General features: G+C 40.8%; 2 protein-coding genes across 2 annotated transcripts in view; both read right to left on the reverse strand.

The window, feature by feature from the left end:
• fgd4a (FYVE, RhoGEF and PH domain containing 4a) overlaps positions 1-2,822 on the reverse strand; it is a 48,748-nt gene extending 45,926 nt beyond the window's left edge. The window contains exon 1 of the mRNA XM_062421235.1: positions 2,660-2,822. Coding sequence (XP_062277219.1) covers positions 2,660-2,759 — 100 coding nt within the window. The 5' untranslated portion in view covers positions 2,760-2,822. The remainder of the gene's footprint in view (positions 1-2,659) is intronic.
• A 3,945-nt stretch (positions 2,823-6,767) lies between these two features.
• The window catches only part of bicd1a (bicaudal D homolog 1a), a 31,519-nt gene continuing 22,837 nt past the window's right edge, over positions 6,768-15,449 (reverse strand). The window contains exons 4-10 of the mRNA XM_062420613.1: positions 14,917-15,414; positions 12,427-12,813; positions 11,551-12,309; positions 11,302-11,453; positions 10,955-11,165; positions 8,802-8,884; positions 6,768-6,888 (exon numbers count right to left, since the gene is read on the reverse strand). Of these exons, the coding sequence (XP_062276597.1) occupies positions 6,768-6,888; positions 8,802-8,884; positions 10,955-11,165; positions 11,302-11,453; positions 11,551-12,309; positions 12,427-12,813; positions 14,917-15,414 (2,211 nt within the window). The remainder of the gene's footprint in view (positions 6,889-8,801; positions 8,885-10,954; positions 11,166-11,301; positions 11,454-11,550; positions 12,310-12,426; positions 12,814-14,916; positions 15,415-15,449) is intronic.

Here is a 15,449-nt window from a genome sequence, read left to right on the forward strand (position 1 = left end):
TTTCTGACATCTAAACACTAAAAACAAAGAAGCAAGTTTTTTTTGGTCCTGTTTTTGTACTTTAACTAAGTAAATAAGTAATCTCACAGCTTATGAAATGCCTAAAATGGGTCATCATAATAAGTTGTATTACAACTTTGTTTGATATTACATTAAATCTTTGCTTGTTTGCTCATCCTACTACCCAAAGTGTCTCTGACAGAGTAAAAATGACACATTTTAAATGCTGAGTGAAACTGTAATTCAAGTTTCATTCTGAGTAGATGAGACTTCTGTTTTGTTAATGGGTTATTTATGAGACTGTAACTTGGATATAACCACAAAAGAGAAAAGGAAATATTTTCATTAGACATTTTAGAGTTTGACCTGTGCCAAGTTCATTGAGCATGAAGTGATGGCTCAACATACCGGGAGGTTTGAATTATGGGTCATTTGTATTGATGTGGTACAGCATGTACAACTGATAAAAAGGCCATCATAAACCAAGCTGCACAAGGAAGCACTGTTGCCTGAAGTAAGTTAAAGCCAATAGGAAACAGTAAGAGGGTTCAGTTCGGGATGAATGGGCATCAGTGCATCCAAACAATAACAGCAGCAGTAGGCTAACAGGCCACACAGCATCTGATTCATACAGTCCCACTGCTTCTATCTTAGCACACAGAAAACAAACAGCTCCATTGTTGGAGACTGAGACAGCCGTCCTCACGGTAACACCATCTCAACCGTACATGCCCTGAGCTATTTCTGCTTTCAACACAAAATAAATTTCACTATGCTGATAAGGGAAACTGAGAAATATGTTTTATAAACTTGAGCACTGGGGTGTTAAGAAGCAATAAGGGTGATCTTCTCCAGAGAAAGCAGATTGTTTCTGCTTGGTGCAGGCTCATCTACACACAGGAGAGAGGCACAAAAACAAATGCCTCTTTGAAGTGTGTGATGGAATTTAAAGAAATAATGATGGTGATATATGTGTTTTATATTTACACAACCATACTCTATTATGAAAGAGCTTACAGTGAGAATTTTGAACATACTGAAAGGCAGAAGAGTGTACACGCCCATAAATAAATACAACAGAGTTATGGCAGCAGAGTTATGTCCTGTAATTTACCTTCAGCAATGAACCACTCAGAAAGGACAACAAAGTTAATGACTTGTTATTTCCTAAACATTTATACAGGAAGAAGGGATCAGAACAGACATAATTTAGTATTTCCTTCAGTTGAAGACCCTAAAAACTCAATTTGTGCCATTCCAGAGAATCTTCTCAAACAGGATTGAGCCATAACGATAGATCATTAAAAAATGCGGGGCTGCTTTTTGACTGAAATTCCTACATTATCTGTGACCCGAGAAATGTAGGATCTGCCAGGCATGATATAAATGCTTAAGATTTGTATTGGACCAAGACAAATGGAATGAATTACTATTCAGCTGAGGCAGGGGAAATAAGTTATATGTTTAATCAGCGCTTTCACTTTCTAAAATCAAGCAAGGTTCACATCATTGAGGTTAGTTTTACTTCTGCAGAAAATGAGGGAATGATGTGATGACCAGGTGAACTGTGTTGAACTGTGATATGCATAGGACTCTTTATGTGACTATGACTCTGCATTTACTGGAGTACTGCTGACACATCCTTCCTCTTGTGATTCACAGACAGACACTATCACAGAGTATTCCACTATTTACCTCACATCCTGACTACTTGAGAGGTATGACTGGGCTGACTACTTAGTGACAAACTGCACCTTATGCGCAGAAGCCAACCTGCCAGAATTTAACGGTGGCATTATCAACCACAGAGAGTAAAGTTCACATTGAAACAGCAAGTACAGTACAGTATCTTATGCTGTTTGCACAGGCACTTCACAGAGTTGCAAGATAAGACGAAGCCATGCAATTCCTGTCTCAGCTAGTCATGCCCAGACAATACACTAACTTCAGGTGTGCTGACAAGTATTTGGATCCCTGGTTTCTGAGAAATATACCTGGAGAATCACCCAGAACTAAAGATTTTAAGGCAAGCTTCTAGTCAAAGCTGCCAGGCTTCAGCTCTGCAAAGACCCATCTGGAAGCCTGCATGTAGGCAAATCCAACTGTTTTCACCAGGCTTTAAAACTGGGCAAGGATGGCACACAATACATTACAGTAATGTAAGAGAAGGCTACCTGTCAGAGTACTTCTCAGACTTCCCATGAAGTGCTGTTACACAGAAAGACAGAAAATGTACCCTCCAGCATGAAACAGGTTGGGGCTTGTCTTTGAAATCTTCATACCTGGTCTGTAAACAAGGGCTAAAATGCAGGTGTGTTACAGTCTGGCCACTCCACGTTTACCCAACCAGACTGACAAAAACACATGATGAATAATACAACACTTATAATAAAGAGACAAGTCATAACACTGAGTCACCATGAAGCTAGTTATAGTCTGTGATAATTCCTCACATTTTAACTCATGCTCCCAGTAAAATAAGCACGAGGGCGTGCACGAAGAAGCCTCCAATATAATAAATGAGATAAACCAGTTTAGATATATAAGTTGAGAAGATCTTATGTATGAAGAGCAGTTTGAATCTCTTGGACTTGTTTTGGTATGGTGTTTATATGGTTTCGTTGTGAAAACAGTTTGGAAATATTCCCTATAATCTCACCTTTTTCTTCTTGCTCCTCAGTTTCCAAACATCGTGGTTTCTTGCGAAAAGCGACTCTGTTAAAGCTGTCCATCCTGCGTGATACTCTCCGCTCCAGCATTGAGAAATTTAGGAAACACGCATTCAAAGTAACCTCAGGACTAACTCTGAAAAGATTAAGAAACGCAATCCCTTCGTAGCAGGACAATTAGCATCGCGTCCTGCTGCGCAACGGCAGCCCATAGTCTATGCGCCTGTGAAAAATGTGTACGGTCTCTTCGGGTCAATAAGTAACAAGACATAGGACTGATGACACACAGCACCGCTAAACAGCTGTATGCATGTGACAGGTGGCCTCGTCCACTAATCCCCCTACAATGTCACCTTGATGGGGGTGTTTCTAAATCCTCGCCCTTCTCTCCCCCCCTAGCGACGCGCAGACCTCCTACTGTTGTACCAGGTCCAGATTATTGGCACACACACACACACACACACACACACACACACACACACACACACACACACACACACACACACACACACACACACACACACACACACAGAGAGAGAGATAAACTCTGGATTGATTAAAAAAACAAGTCATGTCATAGACCTATTTTTGATAATCTTACGACTTAGTAGGACACATTAAATGTTTCAAATGCAAACATTTATGAGACACCACATCAATGTGATACATCATTGTTGTGACTGAAGTACACATTTTGAAATGTAGTCTTCATTTAGGCATACTTGGATTTATAAGATAATAAATCATACTTACTATACATTAATTGGATATTATAAGATACAAAATAAGTCATGAGATAATAAACCATGACTGTGACTTATTAATTCACCAATATTCACAATTTCAATAACTCATTGTGATTGGTCAAAAATGATGGCAGCTTTGTAACTGAACTAAACAAATTCAAGTCATAATTATGGGAGACTCATAACAATTCTCCACAGTGATTGTGTTAAATATTTGATTATTTTGTTGTTTCCCCAGCTGGAATTGACTTCTGAATCCATGTGGCTGTATACTGATCTGTTCTCAAATGAAAAAAACAAACATTTACCACACAAATTGGATTAATCTGTGGTTTTGGCATGACAGTTCAGAAAAAGGTTTTGATATACTGTGTTGTTTTCAGTCCTGCAGTCTAATAATGATGGGTAAGCAGCTTTGAAAATGAAATCTCAAAATGAAACTTGCTTCATTACAGTAATCTGATGACCGATACTAAAATATATTTACTGTAACGTCGATGTCCTGCCTTATCCAAATAGTTTTGGGTTGCATTTTTTTTGTTGGGTCTAAATCTGCTCACCAGTTAACAGATGGACCTAGGACTTATGTTGGAACTGCTTTTGTGAAGTTTACATGCCACTATCATCTGAAAATATTATTACCAAAGTGTTCAGGAAAGTAAGATCAGGACTAGCCAAGTGTACAATACCCTCTGAACCAACAAACACTTCTTCACACATATTCTTACTATCAGATGAGTTGAACATCTTTGCTGATGTGTCGTTTGTTGTTTTGAGTCACTCCTCTAGTCGAGGCTAGGAGTATGCATGCACATCCAAACCGAAGAAGTCAGGTGATGTGCTGAAAGTGAGCAAATGTCGAAATAAATAGATACATGCTCACACACTGCAGGGCTCCAATGTCCACTTATAATTCACTGAGTCTGATGAAGAACAGTGCTCAAAATGTCAACTTGGTGTAGTAAATTATAAGTGGACATTAAAGCCCTACAGTGTATGAGCTGTTAATCTGTTTATTTTGTCATCTCATAATCTGTCTTCAACAGATTGCTTAATTTCTCTTTACTGATTCTAATCACAGTTCTTGTGCATCCGTTGTGCTTTAAAATATGTCAACCGTTGCTGTTACAGTCTGTAACTTCTTAGTCTTTCTTGAGTGCAGAAATAGAGGTAGAAACACACACAAAAACAAAGTCACATATGAATCCAAGGACAAATCTTTTATTTACCAATTTTTTGAACCAATGAAACACTGTTTTAAATGGAGGAGAAACTGTGAAATCCACTGTAGTACATCATACAGCTATCATTCTTTTTTTTCTGTTTCATTGGATTAGTCTCTCTCCATCCACTGCTATATTGTGCAAACAAACCAAGAGAGTTAGGTCACCAATGAGCCTGCATGGGTTCAGATGATACTTTTGGACCACAAATATTTTCATCACTCTGTAGTTGCAAAAGAAACAATCTACACTGTTAACAAAGACAAATCCAAACAAACATACACAGATGCACAGAGAGAGAACAGAAAGAGTCCACTCATACATCACTGTTATAACAGAAATGCTTTTATCTTACAACACTTTACTGGCTATGTAGTTGTAGTTTATCCATTTCTTATCCGTCTGGCAAAAGTATTTGTTCAGTGCAGTTGTAAAGTAAAGACATTGACGTTAAAAACAGTATGAGGGTATAAAGACAGAAATCAATTATGCAACAAACGTCACAAATTACTTCTATGTCAGGCAGACTTTACTCCATTCCTCTCTGACCAAAACTGTGTTGCAAAAAGAAATAACACCTTCATTGTGTCAACTGCTGAGTTGCAAAAGGAAAATGATATTAGTGCTGCGACTGTGAGAAGAAAGTTGGGGACACTCCTGCTGTCTTATCTTTCTTGTCAGCCTGCTGGTTAACTCATGGTGACGGAAGTGGTTGAAAGATTCATTAAATCTTATCCAGATCAGTCTACGACCGCTGCTACTGTATTGCTATAATGCATAGTGCATAATTGTGCTTGGACAGTACTGCATACTGTTTGGAGGACACATGTGGAGACAGCTAAACATAGAGCTGTAACAATGACAGACAAGAGTAGCTTGGGATAGTAAATTGTCAATTTAATAACACTTTTTGTCACTGTCATGGTATAGTAGGGGGAAGATAAGAGTTTTCTGGGCAAAACAGTGAAAGCTAACGGTGAAGATAGAATACTTTATGATGAGAATGCAACATAAATGTGATGGTGACAGTAACTCAAGAAGAGGCACACCTTTGGATAATCCTCTGTTCATACCTAATGTTAAAAATAAAGGTGGTCAAGTCACTCCATGGTCACTTAAACCTGTGCAACTCAAAAGGCAAAACCCAGGCCAACAGCCCTAGTCCTGATCTCAAACACTCTCAGTCTCTCATCTATCTCAGTCTCTAAAGAGATCTGAGCTAATGTCACAGACACAGTCACATCACCAGAGTCTGCTGTAAAAATAAAAATAAAAGGAGGTATAAAATAGTCTTTTATGCACATGATTTGCAAAAAATCTTTGTATAAAAAAAACACAAGCATCCCAAGAAAGACTAGTGACGTTAGAAAGGTAGTTGAAATCCACCCATCACCACCACAAGAAACTATTTCCTTGCAATTCAATTATTACTTTTTAAATGTATTATTACACTGACAAAAATCTAATTTTTTTAATGCTGTATTGTATAATATGTTTAGTGTGTTAGGCAAGTTTTAAACTTTCTTACTAGACCAGTAAAAACTTTTGCAATAAGGACGTTTTGCTTTTGGTTTCATTGGTTTTCCTTTCTTGAGGAGAAAAGAATTGGCCGTGAACAGTGGTGAATGTGACTGTGATCACTGAAGTCTTCACCACAGAAGAAAAACACGTCTTGATTTCTATCCTGAAGAATGACTGACAAACAGAAAAAAAAACATTCCAGTAATAAATATCTCAGAAACTTGTCACAAATCAATATGTAAATAAATCAATTGAGTTAATAAATTATGAATAAATACTGGTACAAATAAGGGAAAACATCCCCGTGATTTGTCACTCTGGCTTTTGCGTCTCAGTTCAGTTCCCAATTTTCTGTTTCCAGGACAGGATGTCACTTCCAGAGTGGAAGAAGAAAGCGTCCTGCTCCTCTTGTGCGACCCTGGTAACCAGGGGGCCTGCCAGTGCCAGGCCATGTAGCGCTTGGGGTGGGGGTTCAGAGTCCAGTAAGCACCTGGTTGGACTGCAAGGTTGGGGAGGGGGTTATGCTGAGGGAACCCCTATCCAGAGTGTCTTTGTCTCTGTATGACTCCTACCAGACCAAGGCCAAGGCCTGGGCTGGAGCAGCAAGGTTAGGTGCCGGGGGGCTGGGGTTGCTGGGCCAGGCAGTTACGAGGGTCGCAGGGGGAAAGAGGGCTTTTGCTGTTGAATAGGACTGCTTGGTGTCCCTGGAGGTCTGCCACAAATTTAGGACTGAAAGGATGCAGAAACATAGGAGACAAAAATAAATAATAGTGAGTGATAAACACAAGTAATCTAAGGGCTTTGCAGGAAAGCTGTTGTTGGAAGAATAAGGTTATAACAAATAAACAAACAAACAAACAAAAAAAAAGACTGATGTGGTTTTCTGAGGGAATAGTTCTACATTTTGGGATAGGTGCTTATTCACTTTCTTTTTGAGAATTACATGAGAGGATTGATAACACTCTCATGTCTGTGCAACAAATATGAATCTAGTGTCACCTGTTAGCTTAGCACAAAGACTGGAAACAGGTGGAAACATCTAGCCTGCCTGAGTCCAGTTGTCCAGCAACTGCCGTAAAGAGACAAATTGTCATTTTTGTACCAAAGTTTTTGTAAGGATTACACAAGTGGGATACAACGTGTAGCTTCATATTTACTGTCATCAAACTCTCGTAAAGAAAGCAAATGTCCAACTATTCCGTTAAAACCACTCAGACACAAGGGAAGGGAATTTGGAAAGAAAGGCTAAACCAATGCTAAAACCAAACATGGCCTCAGATCTGTCAGCAGCGATGGACACTGAATACACTTATTAAACTAATATAAGCTAATGTAAACTAATAAGCTAATATTTCTTAGATTTGTCAAACACAGGTGCCACTAAAGCTGGCTAACAGTTGGAGGTCCCAATCCCTGTCTTTGTACATATTGGCCCTGTTTACACCTGGCATTAAAATGCATTTCTGGGCATCCGATCACTAGTGGACACATTTCTGTTCACACCTGTTTCTATTATGTGTCTCGAGCTGACTGCTTGTGTTCAGATTTCATTGCTGCCTACATCACTTCTAGAGGGCCACACACAGTTATCACGTCAGACAAGTGCCAGATGTGTTTTTAGCGTGAGTTAAGAGCTATTAAAAATGTTTCAAGAACTAATATACATGTACAGACTATTCTAACTGTTTAGATTACTCCAACCTTTTACATCTGTGCTCATCTCCATTCTTTCAATAATTTGCCAAAATAACCGGCACGTCCTGAATTGATGAGATATTTGCCTGTTATGTCCTTACCCGGGGACGCATCAGGACGTATTAGCCTTTACACTACAAAAGATATGTGGTCAAATGCATCTGAGACCACCTTACCAAGTAGTTTGAGTGATTCTGTGATCAGGTCACCTGAGACCCATGTTAATGCCAGGCGTAAACAGTGTCACTGGTATGGCTTCAATCGTTACTGTTACACCTATGGTTTTTCTGCTACAGTACGACAAATGTCTGCTGTGAAGAAGGTCTATAAGAGAGAGACAACTAAAGCCACATCCAAAGTTGAGATTTAACCTTTGAACCTTGGAACAAAGTCATACTTTAAAATCATGTTTTTAAATTGCAAGTAAAACAAGAGAGAGTTGATAGATACACAGTACCAGTCAAATGTCTTTTTTTATTCAAGGGAATCGGAAGGTGTGTCCAAACTTTTGACTGGAACTGTATACAGTAATAGCATGCAAAACCACTGTAAGTGCAAAGTGAAACACTATCCCTTCACTTCCTTTGCCCAATGAGAAGTATTTATCATTTATACAGTGGTTTCAAAGGTTTCATAATTGGTGCATAAATAGTTAATGTATATGTAAAGGTGTAAGGTGTGTAAAGTGAGAGCATGCAAGATTATTTATCTTCTAGATGCAGGTGTGCACCTATAACAAGAATGGAAAAAGTCTATGCATAGTTTATATAGGATGTGATTAGATGCAGTTAGGATAGATAGATAGATAGATAGATAGATAGATAGATAGATAGATAGATAGATAGATAGATAGATAGATAGATAGATAGATAGATAGATAGATAGATAGATAGATAGATAGATAGATGTCCATGAACCTACTACTAGCTGGTTCAACAGCGTGTTACCTTAGTAAGGGGAGGGAGGCTCTCCCTCGCCTTAGTTGTGGGGAGAGTGACGATGCAGCAGGCTGCTGACAATCTACAAGAAACTGATAAATTAGACAGATATACAGAGTGGTGACACTGAGGGTTAGACAATAGGACAGAGAATACAGGAAGGACAAGACAGGGTAAGGCCTTGTCAGGGACAAAGATGCTGACTGCTTCGGTTGCATTGACTGATGTTATCCATATAAATGTATAATTCTGCCTATCTGTACTTTATATTTTGTATTTTTACTTGGTTGGGTTTATCTTGGGGAGGAAATGTGAATTCTCCTTTTGTTATGCAAATCCACATTTCACAGTGTAGTTGAATAGAGATGTCTGAGAGAAAAGAGAACAAGATGAGCAACAGAAAAAGATCAGAAGAAACAGAGTCAAATACTTGAAGCCAGGGTGAGTAGAATCTAACTGACATATTCCTTTGCATGTGAGTTACAGTATATGCTTGCCCACGTGTGAATGCAGCAAATATTGCAAACCAGTCTCATCTGACCACCCTGACAGGACCAGTCTCTGGACTGGAAAACACAAACCCCCTTAAGAGACAGAGACATGGAGTTATTGACACACACACACACACACACACACACACACACACACACACACACACACACACACACACACACACACACACACACACACACACACACACACACACACACACACACACACACACACACACACACACACACACACACACACACACACACACACACACACACACACACACACACACACACACACACAACGAACAAACAAACAAACAAACACACACGCACACAAAGACATGAAAATCCAATACTGTATTGATTTGTAAAGCACAAAACAGAGAAGAACAGACAAAGGGCTCATGCTGAACAACCCAATCCCTTTTAAGTCCACACCAGTCATACCCAGTGAACTTACCTGATATAGAATAAGGGAGAGAGAGAGGGGTAAGTTCATTTTACAGGAAAGAGAATGGAAATGTGATTGGAAACTGCCATCTGGTGGTAAGAAGTGGCATTTCTGGCAGAAATGGGGAAAAGCAAAGAAAAGTACAATCCAGGAGAAGGCCGAGGCACAGAGAGGAGGTCTGACTGGTTTTTCCCATAGACTGTACGGTTTTCCCTTACTACGGATAAACAGTGTAAGACAATTTAATCCAGTCAAATGCTCTTTGACAGAACTTTAGATATGAAAAAACTTAAGCATGCATTGATTAATTGGGAGAAATATAGTCCCGGAACATATATACATCTATATATATTTCAAATTGTTATTTTCTTAGGCATATAAGCATTTATTAGGTAAATTACATGTTAAAATATATGGAAATAAAATAAATATGGAAACAATGTAGTACACTGAATCTGCCACGTGGAGGTGCTGCAAGTCACTGAATCCTGAAGCAGATCCTGCAGTCATTTCTTGCTTGGTTTTCACTTTGAAACGTTTTTCACACTGAAAGAGAGCCATATATGATCTGTCATCTATTATTGTAGCAGCTGTCAGATGAAAAGAAAGTTTGCTGATATTTACTTTGGAAGGGTGTGCATTTGAAAACTTTAAGCAGTCCATCTTTTGTTAAACTTTAAAAGCAGCCCTGAGTTCCTTCTTCCTGATGCATGCATCCAAACCATAGACACATGAAACCAGTTTTTCCTCCTCTCTGTATCCTGCCTAATCCTGAGGGTTCTGGGGACTGTGTGCACATTGTATATTGTGCCGGGTGTGGCCGTGCCAGAGAGATGCTCTTTTAGAATGAATCATCGCTTTCGGCGAAGGTAAGGAGACGATGAGGCAGAGCTATAGGATGGGGAGAGTTGACCTACATCTGGTCTTGAATACATTAATCGGCTGAACTCTAAGGTTAGCCACTCAGACTCTGTTAGGAAAGGCGGGTGGCCCAGACACAAACTGGGGTAAGCCAAGTTAGACAGAGCTGGAGCTGAGTTCTGGATTGTTTCAGAAAGAGGTTCTGAAGTAGCAGACATGGACTGACAGGTGGTTAGCTCTACAGAGGGAGGACTACTGAGGGGCAGGAATGTGTTCAGGGTGTGGGTGGTAATCATGGATGGGCCGTGAAACCTGGTTGGGCTGGAGGGAGCCGTAAGGAAGGCTCTACCACTTACTTTGGGCGGGCTGCTTTTTATCTTGGGCACTTTTGCGCTGCGGCCACGGTGGATCTGCTCGTGGTCAAACTCCAGATCCTCTAGGCGCTGGGTCAAGGCCAATTTCTGCTGGATGGCCATGCGGAGGAGAGAGTTCAGTGTCTTTTTCTCATCCTCTGCTGCTGCCAGCTGCCTCTGCATCTCATCCAGCTGGGTAACATACTCATCACATCTACAGAGAGAGATTTTTAGACACAAATCATTATTTACATCAATATATATCAAATCCAGTTTTTACACTGTAAATGGAAAGTTTATATTTTTGTTTTTGCATTTTAGCCATTTCATATTTCCAGAACTCCTTTCACCTTGTGGCAAACATGGCCCTGAGAGACGAAAAGGTGGCAGCATCTTCTTTCAGAGCCTTCAGCTCATTCCTCAGCTTCATCATGGTCTCTGTCACCATTGCCTTTTCATTCTCATACTTGCTCTTCAAATTAGCCAGTGCAACTTCTGCTGTCTGCAATGTGGATAATCAGATGTAACATCTCATTACAGCATGTACACAAAAAACAACTGTTTACCCAAGATATTGCATAATTTCCTTCATTTTTCACCTGTTTATTAGCCTTCAAAACCAGCCTGAGTGTGGCAATCTGCTCTCTCTTGGTACTGAGCAGGGACTTGAGTTTGAGTATTTCCTCCATGCAGGACTCTTTGTCTTTATCAAGCATGGGTGCCAGCTCCCTTGCTGCAGCCCTCTGCCTGGACAGCTGCAGTGAGCGGTCAACAGCCCTCTGGAGGTGTTTGATCTGGTCTCTGATGATGGCATTCAGGTTGTAGATATTCATGGGCTCCTTCCGCAGGTCACCGCCCGTCTCTGAGGGCACTGGAGATGGGCAAGGAGAGATGCTGATGACCGGGGAGCCCATGGAGTTGCGGGTGGGGCTGCCTTGGTAAGCAGGGGAGTCCACTGTGTTGGTTGGTGTATCACTATTATGGGCGTCTTTGGATGGAGAGTCCATGGGACTGCGAGGGGACTCAGAGGAGCAGGCTGCAGAGGCTGCAGCAAGGCGTCGTGCCAGGCGAGGTGAAAGCAATGCCCGGGGGTCATCAGAACCTTTCAGGCTGCCACTGCGTGTGACGCGGCTCTGACGGTAGTAGTCGAGCATGACCCGATTGGGTGTCTCATTGTTGCACAGACAGACGTGATGGTAGAGCTGGGCCAATTCCTCACTGAAGGTTACCAGCTCATCCTGTGCTGTGTTCAGCATGCCCTGGCTCTCTGTGGCTGTGCTTGAGGCTGCTCGGAGCTCTGCCTCCAGGCTCGCAACCTTCTCTCGGCCCTCACGACAACTCCGCTCCAAATGGGTTACCTGCTTGAAAAAAATAAGTTAAGACATTCGCAAAACAGAACTAAGCCAATAGACTCCAATAAAAGATGTTGCAATTAGTGTAGCAATAAAAACAATCTGCAGGTACTAATAACAAACCTGTTCATTCAGTGCCTGAACCCTGTCGTCACTGTGGCTGTCTCCTTGCCCCTCCACTGCCTGGTTGTATTTCTCCTTCAGGGCCTTGAGCTCTGCTTTCAGGTCGATCACCTCTGTCACCGCCACCTTGTACTTACACTCCAGGATCTCAAACCCATGTATATCAGGATCATGGTGACCATTGGTTGGGGGTGAACCACCGTCAGGCTTCTCACTCTCCTGTGGGTCAGCAAGCTCTTTGTCCTCATTGAGACGTTTCATGGCATTGGCACGCTCTGTGAGGCGATGGACCCGCTCATTCTGCTCGGTCAGAGCACCCTGTGTGTGCTGCAGCTGGGTCTGTGATTCCTGCAAGTTAATTAGCAGCGCTGTCTTCTCACACTCCACCTGCAGGAGTGGAGGATACAGATATACTGAGGCAGTCGAAAGATTGAAAGAAAAAATAAAATGCTGCATAGATTTCAAAGTTTGGACACACTTTCTTATTCAATGGAATAGGAAGGTATGTCCAAACTTTTGACTGATATTGTATCTATCTATCCATATATATATACATTCTTTATCTTTGATCATATATATCATTATATTTAATTTATAATAGTATTTAAATTTAATTTATATTCTGAGTATTTATAATAATTTATAAATATTTATAATTCTCAATAAATTTCAGTTCAGTTCAGATGTTTTCATTCACATCAACAGATGAATACTATTGGCAAACACAGCTGCACTGTTCAATGAGCTTTTACCTACAATAAAATTAGGATAAAAATAGCAGCAATATCTAGAGGCAGCAGAGTAAAGCGGCTCACTTCAGCAAAAACATAATCAATATGACCTACCTAAACTCCATTACATTAAGGGGCTAATAAAGATAAAGACAGTGTACCGTGCAATTATCTTTATTAGGCACTAAGTGAACACATGCAAATCATAGACTAACAATGTGTCATATTAGTACGGACTGTACAAAGGTGTGCAAATGTGTGTTCAAAATTATACCTGTTGGTTGAGACTATTGTAACTGAGGTCAGGAGCTGTTAAATGCTTATTGATCAGTCATCCCATCAGGGAAATGAAGAGCACTGAAAGTTTAAACCTTTACTGTTCCAGTTCTTGACAATCACTGAGGACTTAATTAAGTTAATAAAACTGGAATAATAATTTATGCCTAGGGTTTAAAAACTAAAATGAAATAGTGGATTAGGGTTAGGGGTTCTTTAACAGTGTCCATACTGCAAATGATGAAATTGATTTGTGAAAATTCAACCAGCAATTAGAAGCCTGCTGCTGCAGGTGTTTCCAAGGATAATCAACTCTGAAGAGAAAATTGATTTGAGAGTAATTGTGTTTACAGAGAAATACACACTGATAACAATACAACGGCCTCAATCTCATTTTCTGTTTCCCACTGCGGCTCCGCGAGGGTGAACATGTACAGTTATTACTTAATTAGATTTCTGCATGAATGTAATCCACCTAGGGTCCACCTTAGGCCATTCAACATTCTGTATGTTTTCCTCCTGTATGATGAGAATGGTCATGAGTGTTTACTGCACTCATGTGAGAAAGAGTCTAGTTCCTATACTATATTGCATAAGTTTTTAATCTATACTCTCTGTGTATATGGACATATCAGCTGATCACAATGCCAGGTTGGGACTAATTACAGCATAAATGTCTAAGTGGAGTTCCTGTGAAGATAAATATTCTGTAAAACTTTACATATATAACATCTTCCCTCCCTGTTAGATCTCTAGTTTAGTCTTTCTCCAAAAGCATAAACAGTCAGTTGCTGTCTTGTCTATGCATCTGCTCCCCTTGCTTATTGGACACTAATCAACCTGACAGGGCCTACACAAATGTACCACTACAGTCTGTTGGACTACTTTTGCTTTGCTATGATTTGGCTGCAGTCTTCATCTACAGCACAATAGATACACAGTTAACCATTATGAGTTTCAGTTGATTTACTTTGTGCCATAATACAGTTTAAATGTGTGGGCCCCTACATGTATTCTTTTTAGGAGAACTGGCTAGGCACCAACATAAACAAGCTAAATATCCTGTAAAGCCTGTGGTGCTCTGTGGTATTTTTTTTTATCCCACTTCTCTTGTTCCCAAAATGTCATCACCTTGTCATTTCCTTACTGTTACCACTGGCAAACTGTGGACAGGAACAGAAGAGCAATGAATACAGAAACACTGTGCTGTGTGTTGCTGGGTTCTTTCCCCCTGCAATAAATCCCTCTCTAGCAGCTTTAAAGCAACTGAAATCTTCCCCGACAGCAACTCAATAAACAGCCTGTGACGTTCAAGTGGCGTCACTACTGACCATGAGGACATTCAATGAAGGGCTAAAAAAGAAAAAGGGCTCTCTAGTGTCAGCAAGTCAACATTAGAGATTTTATCTAGGCTTTTATGGCAAATTTGATTTATTGTGGGATTTACTGACCCTTCTTTGTGACCTTTTGTACCATAACTCACCTGTAGCAGCTGCTGTTTGAGCTTCTGTATCTCTGACAGGTTGAGTTCACTGAACAGATCTGGCACAGGGTGCAGACCTTCTCCTTTCCGGCCAGGACGATAGTCCCCATTCATTTTAGCCAATGCTGTGCCTGTGTGGAGGTGTCCGTTTCGACGGTTGCTGTCCTCGTTGTTGCCATTAGCAGTGGGAATGGCACTGCCGTTAGTGCCATTGGTTCCGTTGGTCTCCTCAGGGAACTTGAGGCCCTCAACACCAGTGACGGTGAGTGCCAGGTGGGCCCCCGCTCCGTAGACGCTGTCAGTCAGGCTGATGTGGTGAGCCAGTTCCTTCCTCAGGTTGTTCTTGTGCTCACGCTCACTCTTAAGGGAATCCAGGGCCTCTTCCAGTTGTCCATCAGAGATTTCCTTCAGACGTAAGGCGTCTTCAAGCTGACTGTTGAGGAGAACAGTCTCCTCTTCCAGCACTTTAATTTCATGTTTTAGTCCCTCATACTCCACCTGAGGAGAAGCAGAGAGGAGTAGGAAGGAGTAAA

Source organism: Scomber scombrus, chromosome 6 (genome assembly GCF_963691925.1).
Source record: "Scomber scombrus chromosome 6, fScoSco1.1, whole genome shotgun sequence".
NCBI lineage: Eukaryota > Metazoa > Chordata > Actinopteri > Scombriformes > Scombridae > Scomber > Scomber scombrus.